Below are 12,025 nucleotides of genomic sequence, written 5' to 3' on the forward strand. Positions count from 1 at the left end.
GTATAATCATAACACCGTTACGTAGTGCAACAAATTTACGCATTATAATATGAGTGAATGTTATTAATTATATACTTTAAAAGTATAAACTTGTCGTTCATCTATACTATAACATGTGGATTAGTTACACCTGTGGCGATATTACATAAATATAGAATAATTTTTCCATATACACAAGCAAAAAAAGGACCCAAAGACGTAATAAATTTTTCTAAGTGACGTACCATACGTAATGTCACATGGCATGCTGATATGTGTTATATATTTACTCAAATTATAATACGTATATAATTAATAATATCTAAAACCATAAATTATAAGCATTAATATATACTTTTAAAAAGAATAATGATATAGTTACCATATTTTTATACCATCTCACGTGTCATTACTTTATTGGACAAAGTTTTTCTTTTTATTGTTTAGTATCCAATGTATGAATGTCATGTAAGTTGCCACATAAGGTGGTATGAAATTATGGTATAAAAATGTGGGATATGTAGCACTACGTACTGTTTTAAAAATTATACACCTATTATAAGAGGAAATTACAGATTTGGTCCACTTATTTTATACCTAGTTCAATTTTGGTCCACGATCTTTTTTAAGTTCTGTTTTGGTCCACTAATTGTTTCATTTGTTCAATAAAGGTCCAGATTTGTGACTTTAAATTTTTTGGGTTGTGTTTTCTTCAATTATAATTGAAGTATAAGTTATATTTCATCATTTCTTAGTCATAAAAACAAATTTGGAGTATTATAATCTAAGAGAATTGAGATTTGGTGAAATTTGAAAAATTGGCAGTTTTGGGTACCCTACTTTAGGGTCAATTATCTTGAGTTTTAGAACTCCAATTTGAATGATCTTTATATGGTTGTAAAGAAGAAATGCATAGCTTTAAAACAAGTATATATTTGCTGAATTTGGGTGAGATTTGATAGGGTAAAAAGCAGGCCAAATTTGAGAAAACAAATCTGGACCTTTATTGAACAAGTGAAACAATTAGTGGACCAAAACAGAACTTAAAAAAGATTGTGGACCAAAATTGAACTAGGTATAAAATAACTGGACTAAATCTGTAATTTCCTCCCTATTATAATTTGAATAAATTTATAATACCACATCACCATATATAGTTACACGTACACAAAATTTTCCAAAGATGCAAGAAATCAATCTAGCCACTACATGTCAATAATATTGGCCTAATGCCACCTTACATATACACCACTAGAGGGATCCAAGTTTAATTTTTGGAGAGTGTCAATATCTTCTCCCAAACTTAACTACCATTACGTGAATATCACAATTACAGTTGAATTTTTCGCCCTTCTCCATATATACCAATCCACACTCTTCTGCTTTCAACTTTCTTTCATGCAACTTCATTATTTTTCCTCTTCTTAATTCTTCTTCCATATAGCCTAAACTTTTGCATCTCTTCCTCTATAATTTATATGGATCGACCACTATGAGCTAGATTACTCCAGCAACTGAACCTAGCTAGATATGCCTAAGCTTCTCACGTTTTCTTCACTATTATTGTCATTTATTGGCATCAGTAAATATAGCGGACAATTAATGGGTTCATATTAGGAGGTGCAACTTGGACGAGTTCAACTTAAATCCAACCTAAATGCCTAGCTATTTAATTTTTTGTCAACTATAATATTTCGGTTTTGTGTAATTGTGTATCCTAAAGAAGAATTATATTAGCGACAAATTAAAATTTAAAAATGGGTGGACTAAAAGGTTGTGAGTTGTGTAGTCTGTGTAGATTATGGGCTATTAATATACATATGAAAAATAAAATCGTGGGTTGAGCTGATCGAGTAATACTGTAATAGTACGTCCATCTAGTCTTGTGTCTAGTTTGTCATTGGCAATCATCAATAAACTCTATGAGTAGGACAAAGAACACACCTTAAGACACACGATTACACCTCTCAAAGTCACTATATTTTGATTACGGCCAATTCATATTTTGCAATTTTATGTTGCTTAATAAATAACTATTAACGAAACCCTACTGTTTCAGCATAGATATTGAGAGAGACTTGCATTGAGGACTACTCCACCATTTGATGAGTGAGGAAAAGAAATTAATGCTTTTGATAACCAAGGAATGCACACGTTGACTGCCCTGCAAGCTGACACCTGTCAATTGATGAGGAAAGGCTTACCTATTAATTGATCATTAAGTGGCCAAACTCTTGGACCCAACTCCCAAGAAAACACACACACAAAAAACAAAAACAAAAAAAGGTGGCCAACATCTAGTAAATGGAAGGAGTTAGGAAACGACATATATCACTGGCAGCAAATAACTACATTATTAGGAAATTGATTTTTTGTTGTGTTTATTTTTACTTGTGTCAGTATGTCATTAAAAATTTAAATTAAGCTTTTCTTTTGATCCCAAACAGCTACAAGTGTTATAAATTCACAAATCTTTTAAAGCAGATACACACATGCAAGTATTATAATACAGTATTTTTAAGATGAAAAATTAAATAAAAAAAAGCAGGAAAATCTAATTTGTACAATATACTCTTTTTTATCAAAATGTACGTACGTGGAGAGTATATATATCAAATCAATCAAGTGTGATTGGTTCAAGGAGGTCATCCTCAGTACAGTTCTTTAGCCAAGAAAGTCCTTTCTCTAACTAATAAAAAAGACCTCATTCCCTCGACACAAGACCAACAAGAGCATGAACAACCTTATACACTCATGACGAAGTTGAAAACGAAGTTAACGAACCTCATTCATCAGCTAAGCCAGGAGTATTGAGGCTATATATGTTTGGTTCACAAAATGAGTTTTTTGAGAATGCTATACGCATGCTCATTATAGAGGAATGAAAATAATAATTCTCATTCTAATGTTTAGAAATGTTAGGAATTAAGAATGAAAACTTGTGTCATGGCCAAAAAATAAAAAGAATGAAAACTTGTTTTTCAATATAGTGAAGTCATTTGGTAATTAATACCGATAATAAATGTTTTTTCAAGTGATAGGAATAACAAACTCAAAGGAGTCACATTCTCATAAGCTTATTTACCAATTACGAGAATAAAATCTAATATTACCCAAATCGGTGAACTAAACGGAGGTTGAAAGTTTATAACTGTACTAAATGTACAGTAATCTTGACTTAATTAGCTGGTGAATGCATGCACGTGCGTAATAAATGGAGGCAATGGCACCATTATTCATGCTTTTTGCCGACAAAACTAGATTAGGGGATATGTGTAGACTGCATAGTGAGGCCCACACATGATAATAGCATCCATTAAGTATCTGCGTCGGCGTTGGCCTAGCCCCAAAAAGAAGAAATAAAAGCTCCGTGGGTCATAGTTGGACAGCTAGCTAGCTGACTGCAATATTGTTGCGTAAGTGATTAAATTAACCGGCATCGCATATTCTAAAGATATTTTTTTGGGCCGGACATCGTATATTGGAAGGATTGAAAATAATATCTCAGCCTAATGTTTTAACTTCTCTACACGTTTGAATTAGAGGGACAATTTTTAATACAATACGATAATTCCATACAAATCAGATACTAATTATTCACATTATTAATCAAGAGAAATGCTATCCACCTTCTCTAATTTATCTTCTTCATCGATCTTCTTTTTTATTATTATTATTCTATAATGTAAATATGTGATTAGAACTATTCATTTTTTAGATCATTTTATGAAGATTATTTCTGTAAAAAATTAACCAAATCGAACATCATTTAATAATGCAACTGTGACAAAATAAACAAACGATTTTAGTAGTAATTTAATTCACCGTTTTTTTATTTGATAACAATTACATAATCAAATAATTTCTAATTTAGTAAATTTTTTATAGAGATAATTTTTAAATATTAATTTAAAAAATAAATAGTTTCAATCATAAAAATACAATATAAAATAAAAATAGTAAAAAAGAAGATCAATAATGAAGGTACATTGACGTGGATAACATTCCCCATTACTTAATTGATTTTTTCATGCATCCGCTTCTTGAATCTCGTTCATATGGGCAGCTATCAAGTAGCTTCTTAATTCACTTCCATGCGTACTAAAAAAACTCAGGAAAATTGTTCCAAAGACCCAATGATCGTCTTATGTTAATTGTCTGGTACCAAATTAATTACTTCACATATATCAATATATGTATGGCAGTCACTTTAATTTAACTAATTATCTTTTTTTCTTCAACATATTAGCTTTTCCATGCCTCGAAAAGCCAGTTCTAGGATTCTAGTTGCACTTGTTATTCTACTTTGCCTCCACAGTTAATAAACCGTGTTTGGGAAAATGTGACTTTCTCTGTATCGATGAGAAATGTTAATTTTCCTCGAGGGTCGAGAGTGACATTCTTAATTAATTATTCCCATTACTTTATTAAATTTAATTAAAAAATATGTATATAAAGCAAATTGTTACGAAACCTAATTAATTAAAGTTTATGGACCTCTTCTTGGCCAAAAAAAAAAAAAAAAAAAAAGTTTATGGACCTCATCCTCTATTAGAATTTTCTCTACGAGACGATATCAGGCTTTAAATTTTAATCATTCAAAATTATTTAATGACTTAGATCATGCACATCACATGTGCTTTATGAATGGTTATTTTGCTTAGATGAAGATACAGTAAAAAGAGATATTACTGTATGTCTTCTTCCGTGCCTCTCCATTACAGAAAAAATAAAGTCTTCTTCCCCAAATTTTTACAAGAAAGAGAAGTCCCCTCCAAATTTTGCACAGCCATTGCCATTGCCATAGCCACATTGGCTCTTCCAAAATGGTGGGTTTGGAAGCCATATGCCACCGTTCTCCAATTTCTGATTACCGAGCACTCGCAGGCGTAAGCGCCAGATTCTAATTTCCCCAAATCCTAAATACCATACTGGAATCAATTTTTTTTTACTCCATTTTCTCAGTAAACAAACGGATGCAAAAGTACGTGACTCCAAAAACTAAGAACAATACTTGAGTCACCCCTTAGGGGTACCTCAAGGTCACTCCACTTCTCCAAATTATGATTTCGGCAATGTCAGCGCATTATCGGAGCAGTTTAATTTTTAGATAACATATTAAAAAACATCTCTGCAAAAAATCAAATCAATCGGAAATCGTTTGGTTATATAACTGTTGTCAATTAAATAAAAAAAATCAACATTTTGGTAAAAAAATCACTCTTTAATTGAAAACCATTGATTTTTTTTATTTAATTGACAACAGTTATATAAACAAACGATTTCCGATTGATTTGATTTTTTGCAAAGGTGATCTTTAATATGTTATCTAAAAAGTGAACGGTTCCGATTATGCGCCGACATTGCCGATATCATGATTTGAGTGGGGTGGGATGACTTTGAGGTACTCCCAATGGGTGACCTTGAGGTACTCCCTGGGTGACCCAAGTATTGTTACCAAGACCACAAAGATCACTGATTAACAGCTAGAATACTAGATAACCAATTTAAAGCTTATTTATTATCAAACCTTAAAAAGAAAATATCCAGAAAAAAAAAAAAAACAAAGGAAAGATAAAAAGATTTTCAAAGTAAATAAAAAAAAAATTTGTTTTATGGAGCATTCAGACTTTCAAAGTAAATAAAAGTTTTCTGGATCAAGGGTCTCCTTTTACTGTGTCTTAGTCTAAGCAAAATAATCATTCATTAAGCAATAAGCACATGTGATGTTGCATGTGGCATGATCTAAGCTATTAATTAATAATTTTGAATGATTGAAATTTAAAGCCTAGTATGCCCTAGTAGAGAAAATCCCGTAGAGGATCCAGGTTCAAAGTTTATATATCGTTGTAGTCTTCCCTGCAAAGCATCAGAAGATTAATGGCAGACGGATCAATAGGTGAAAATATTCTAGCATTTGGCGTCAGATTTTACTATTGAAAATACCATAAAGTAACTAATTATTTATAAATAAATATATAAAAATGTTATGAAGATCGATATAGAAATTATCAGATGAGATTAATTTAACTAAAAATCAGCCTTGTTGACCCTGACCCTCTTACATGCTAACATGCAATAAAATAATAGGAACATCAATCTGGTTGATAAAAAATCATCGTAAATCCCGGCCATTGTAGTGTATTGGTTGTTACGAGTGCAAGAATTTTATGGTATGTTTACTAATTCGTAATTGGAATCAAAATAAGGAATTAGATTCTGATTACGCGCGGATCACTCATTTATTTACAAATTATATAAGAATAAAAATATAAGTGAGGCCCACATGAAATTAAAAATTCAACTCTTTATGTTGGAGGAATTGAATTATTGGGTAGAAGATGGTAATCTAATTTTTTATTTTGGAGGAATTCAATTCTTTATTTTTTTTCTATTATACCCTCACATTATTAACTAGTATATAAAATAATTTCTTTAGAACAAAGGCATTTTAGTAATTAAATGTCCACCTGATATCATTCCTACTCTGATTCCATATAATTTAGTAAACAACTTCAATGCGAATATAATTATTCTTCAATTCAATTCATCCTAATCCGATTAGTAAACGTGTCATTAATGACTTCATAATCAGGGGTCATAAGAGATCTCCAACAGATTTTAGCAAATTTACTTTTCAAATTGTGATTTATTTGCTTATCTATGTGGCAATTTAAAGAGGAAATTTGCTACTTAAATTTTTTGTTCTCCAAAAGACTCTTCTAATTTTAATTATTTGTATTTTTTTCTATGTACTAATTATTTTTTTCAAAATTACATTATTCAAACAAAAGAAAAGAAAATTTAATTTATTCAACTTAAAATGTATTATTATAGGAGAGAGAATGTAAATTATAGGAATTATAAATAAAATTTAATGTCATTAATATTTGAAGAGAAGAGAAAGGGTCCTTAAATTTGAAGAGAAATAAATTGAGTTTTAAGTTGAAGATTCATTTTGAAGAGTCTCTTGGTATTCAAAATAATGTTCTCTCTCTTTAAAAAATGAAGAATTCTTCATTTGAAAAGTCTATTGAAAATGCTCTAACATTTTTTTTGAGAGTACATATAGTTCCATCGATCAATGTTCATATATAGACCATGCATATATGCAGGTTTATATGTGGCTCCGCCACTGCATTCATAGATGTATATGGTGTTCAATATGAAACACGAGAAAAATTCTGTAGTACGTAGGGACATGTAAAACATACAATCACATTTTTAACTATTGGATTATGACATATATATTCACTTTAATTTTCGGACCGGATCCTCTGCCAGGCAAAGTATACCAGACTACATGCCAGACTTTTGATCTCAGCTCTTCAATAATATTGTATGGCTAAGATCTTGCCACATTTCTAAACTACTTCTTTTCCATTAAACAATATTAAAAAAATTTAAAATAAGATCGAAAAACAAAAAACAATTAGCCCAAGTGCCCAACTCATCCCACCGCACCACCTCCAGCTCTCCGACCACCCTCTTCAGTACAGCAGTCCCCACCTCCTCCCATATATTTCTCTCTCTCTCTCTCTCTACGCTCTCTCTCTCTCTTCCTCCATATCGCAGTCCACATATCATGATGGTGTAGGCGGTGTTGCAAGCAGAGTCCCAAGGTCCAACCCAAGGCGGTGGTGCAGCGGCGGCTATGGCTTTTTCTTGCTGAAATTCTCGCTCCCACACATTTCTTTTCTGAAACCCAAAGGAGAAAAAGAAAAGAAAAACTTTTCTGGATGGGATTCAAGAGGTTGAGTATGGAAGAAGTGGTTTTAAACCCGGGGGGCTCCGCTTACACCATTGCCGTGCCGGGATAGAGAAAGAAAAAGGAGGAGGTAGGGATTGGGTAATTGTCGCCGAAGAGGAGGGTGGTACAGTGGACTGGGTTGGGGTCATGGTTTTTTTTATTTTTTAATATTAATTTATGAAAAAGAGGTAATTTGCAAATGTGGCAAGATCTCAGCCACACAATATTATTGAAGGGCTGAGATCAAAAGTTTGGTACATAGTCTGGTATATTTGCCTTGCAGAGGATGCAGGTCCTTAATTTTCATACTAAAGTATAGAGTTTCATTAAATTTGTTTGTATATATGTTATATGATCTTCATACCAATAAATCTAAGTATTATAATTTATAATCCAAATTTAAGATTTGTTGGGATGGCGGTAACACTACTCTAATCATATTGTATGTGATATATATATGAGCTTATGAGAGGCAGCAGTGGAGCACACACCGGCATGCTCTCTCTAATCACAACACCCGCCTTCTCCGATTAACGTAATTCACAAAGATATCTTATAATATGCCAAAGTAAACCCCACCTTTCACGTTTAAGGCACGTGACACCTAACCAAACGCAACCATCACACAATACATGCCTCCCCATCACACACTCAAACACACCACTCATGCAGCACGCAAAGAACTAGCGAGAGAGAGAGAGAGGTTTCAAACTTCAAACTCAGCCCATCATCCCATGTGACTATGTGAGCCTTCTTCAAAACCCAGATCCGTCCACCAAACCAAACCCACATTTAACGTACAAAACACACGAAAAAAAGCCTCCGAAATGGACCTCAATAACTGGCGGCGCGTGTTCGCACCCGCGCCTCAACATTAAAGCTCTGAAAACAGTTGTATTTGAAGAGTTTTGGTATTGATCACAAAAGAAAAAAATGGGGAGGAGAAGATTAGAGCACAAGTCCCAAACTCTCCCACCGTCACCAACTCACTCGTTCTCTTCTTCTTCCTCGTCAGACTTCGAGTTCACGGTGTCTGTCTCACCCCGCAAGTCCTCCAGCGCCCTCTGCCGACCCGCCGACGAGCTGTTCTACAAGGGCCAGCTGTTGCCTCTCCACCTCTCTCCGCGCCTCTCCATGGTCCGCACACTCCTCCTCTTGCCGCCCTCATCTTCTAATTCATCGTCGTCTTGCTCCGCCTCCGACACCACCGCCTCGCGTGACTCCACCGGCAGCTCCAACGACTCGCACTCCTCCTTCAGCAGCGACCTCGTTCTCCTCGCCGACCAGTCTTGCGACTCGTCCAGGAGGCCCAGCTCCGTCGCCGAAGAAGTCGAGGACTTCAAGCGGGGCAGTATTACTATTAACAACTACTCCAGCTGCACCAACGACGTCGTACTCGGGCCTTTAAATTCACAGATCAAGAAGAACAAGTACTTTTCCTTGTCCAGATTCTCCTCCGTTTTCAAGAAAGATCCGAAACATCGCGACCCGGACCACAACAACGCGGTGCCCGGATCTAATAATTCGGTGAAGCGAATGAGTACCACGGCCAAGGAGGTGATCCGAAAGTACATGAAGAAGGTGAAGCCGTTGTACGAAAAGCTCTCCCAAAAACAACAGCAACAGAAAATGGGAGGGTTCATGACTTCACCATCATCAATACCAAGTACTACTCATCAATTAAGAACACAGAAAAGGCAGCCAAAGGAAAGTGGGTCCAACAACAATGGAGGATTTTCTCATTCTTTCTCGGGAAACTTGAGGTACCCAAGAAGGAGAAGCTGCGTCTCCAGCTGCCCATCTTCGATGCGATGCTCGCCGAGCCACTCCGGTGTTCTCTGCCGTACAGGTACGGGCAGTACGGGCAGCACTGTTAGAACAGGAGGAGCAGGAGTAGGAATGTCGTATGCTGATAGATCGTCCATGGAGGAGCTTCAGAGTGCAATCCAAGGCGCAATTGCTCATTGCAAGAACTCTCATCTTCAGGTCCAGAGCAAGACCACGGTTAGTAATTAATGAGATTTCAGTAAAAAAGCAATTAATTAATGATCTGTGTCTTTATGTCTGTGTTTGTTTCCGAGAGATAAGATCAAAGCTAGCTAGCTCTGCATGTGATGCTATTTTGGAAACACTCATTTCGTGTCTCAAATTCAGAATCAAATTAAAGTCTAGTGACTGTTAGTCTTGGAACTTGAAATTAATCTGTTTTTTTTTTTTCTTTCAACTTTTGGTACGTTTTTTGTTTGACCAAAAATGTTAATTTAACGTAAATTTGTAGCATGCAAGATTGGTTTTGCTTTTTTGCCTTTCTGTTGGGGATCGATGGTTTGTGTCATAACTTTTAAGATCATGACCTACCGTTATGTTAATTCGCACAGCTTTTCTGGAATGTGTACAATTTTTTTTCTTTTCTGTTTTTGAGTTTTTTATGAATTTTAAGTTCTGACTTTGTCATAATTAACATTCGGAATTTCAAGAAAATTATTTATATGAAAATTAACGATCGAACATGGTTTTAGTTCCTGGAGTTGGGGTCACCCATGTGCAAAAAGGTTAAATATGAAGCTTCGGCACTTCTGATTGGATAAGACGGTGATATTTCAAATAGCAAGCAGGCAAGCAGCTGCCTAGTCCAAACTTTTTTTTTTTTGACATATTCAATTTTATTTAAATTATTTATTTGAGTTCTAATTTATTTTTTTTCTCTTTCTTTAGTGGGTTATTCAAAGTTACAATTATGTATCTTTGCCTGTGGGTTTCCATCGATTTCATTCTCCTCCCCAGTCTGTGGTGTCTCCTTTGTGGGACGATTTCATTGGTGTTAGTCGCGAGCAGCGCGGTGGTCTAGTTTTTCTTTGAGCGTTAAGTCCCATTTTGTAACAAAAAAAAAAAGTTACAATTATGTTACCAACAATCTTTCTCAAGTAGTTAATACACAAAATTAAAAAAAAAATATTTTTCATATGAAAAAAACTTTCTTATCAATAAATGTAATGAGAGAAACGTACAAACATAATAAATGCATATATTATTATATGAAAGATCTACTTTAAATATAAATTATATGAACTATAGTACATAGCCTTCAAATGTTAATGGATTTGGATATTTGCTTTCCTTATTTTTGTTTATTTCAATCATATTTGATATAAATCTAAAAAATATTACGAATCTATTCCATTTTTTATTCATGCCTTAAATAATACATATATAATTAGAAACAAGAACCAATTAATAACAAGCATACCGAGGATGTGAATCGAATGCGAATGCCTCAAGAAATTTAATTCGAAACCTAAAATAACTCGTATTCGATCCCTGGCTTCATGCTTACATAACACGTCATTGCGAGGACTTATTGGAATTCATGAGCTTTACCCACAAATGTAGTTTTTTTAGCTGTCGTAATGTACTCACAAATATAGTTAAGTGACAAAAATTTGCATAGGGTTTAGAAGCTCCATTATTGTTTTGGTACAAGGACAATAATGCATGATTATATGATGCAATGCAATTAGGACCGCATATATCTTTGTCCCTGACTCCCTGTTTTGGAATTTGGATGTGGATGAGTACGTGGATCGGATGAACAAATCGTGAAAGGGGAATGAATCTGAATCTAACTTGTTTCCATGTGGACCCAAGCAATCATACAATGGGATCAGAAGCAGGAGATCCTGGCCCTCTGAAGCGAATTCAATCACTTTCTGCCACGTACTACTACGGTACTAATAGTACTTGAGGGACGTTGAGGCTAACTATATAGATAGAAATAGAATAATATCTATGGGGTCGTCTGTGAGTCTGTGAATTTCAATGATAATGCAACGGTGGCCCTCACACTTTTGAATACGACCCAACACATTGCGTCACTGACAACAAGGGCCAGAGCCATCAAATTCTATTTGGAGATCAAATTAATCATATACATTAGCAATTTTGCACAAATACCATCTAAATTATTAGAATAGTTGCGGTTTGCCACCCAATAATTTTTTTTCGCAATGTCACACTCAAATTATGTTTTGTTGTACAATGCATCACTCATGTACGTCTCTTTCTATTCAATTTTTCGTGAAGTAATTAACACATTTTAAAGGCATTAACGTTATTTTGTGCGCGTTCAATATTGAATTGTACGCATGCATCACCTGCCCTTTATTTAAGTTCTTTTATATGCTTAATATATGCAACTCTAGCTATGAAGCCTATGACTAGAATAATAGTGATTGTGTGCGTGAATTTAAAAAACTTGGATTCCAGTTTTAACAAAAGTGGCGAAAATGGAAAATTAAG

At 34.4% G+C, this 12,025-nt stretch overlaps 1 protein-coding gene across 1 annotated transcript; it reads left to right on the forward strand.

The window, feature by feature from the left end:
* The first annotated feature begins 8,478 nt into the window (after positions 1-8,478).
* Positions 8,479-10,340, forward strand: MAKR1 (membrane-associated kinase regulator). The gene is made up of 2 exons (XM_086233336.1): positions 8,479-9,733; positions 10,249-10,340. Exons 1-2 carry the CDS (start codon positions 8,663-8,665, stop codon positions 10,315-10,317), a joined length of 1,140 nt encoding a protein of 379 aa, XP_086089462.1. The 5' UTR covers positions 8,479-8,662; the 3' UTR covers positions 10,318-10,340.
* The last annotated feature ends 1,685 nt before the right edge of the window (positions 10,341-12,025 follow it).

The sequence above is a fragment of the Dryas octopetala genome, chromosome 2, assembly GCF_963921425.1.
Source record: "Dryas octopetala chromosome 2, drDryOcto1.1, whole genome shotgun sequence".
In the NCBI taxonomy this organism is placed as follows: Eukaryota; Viridiplantae; Streptophyta; class Magnoliopsida; order Rosales; family Rosaceae; genus Dryas; species Dryas octopetala.

Bases quoted from the DNA above. Each gene is read 5' to 3' on its own strand.
- MAKR1 (XM_086233336.1), top strand. From the start codon at position 8,663: ATGGGGAGGAGAAGATTAGAGCACAAGTCCCAAACTCTCCCACCGTCA. The intron at 9,734-10,248 runs GTTAGTAATTAA...ACATGGTTTTAG, and splicing joins AGGTCCAGAGCAAGACCACG to TTCCTGGAGTTGGGGTCACC.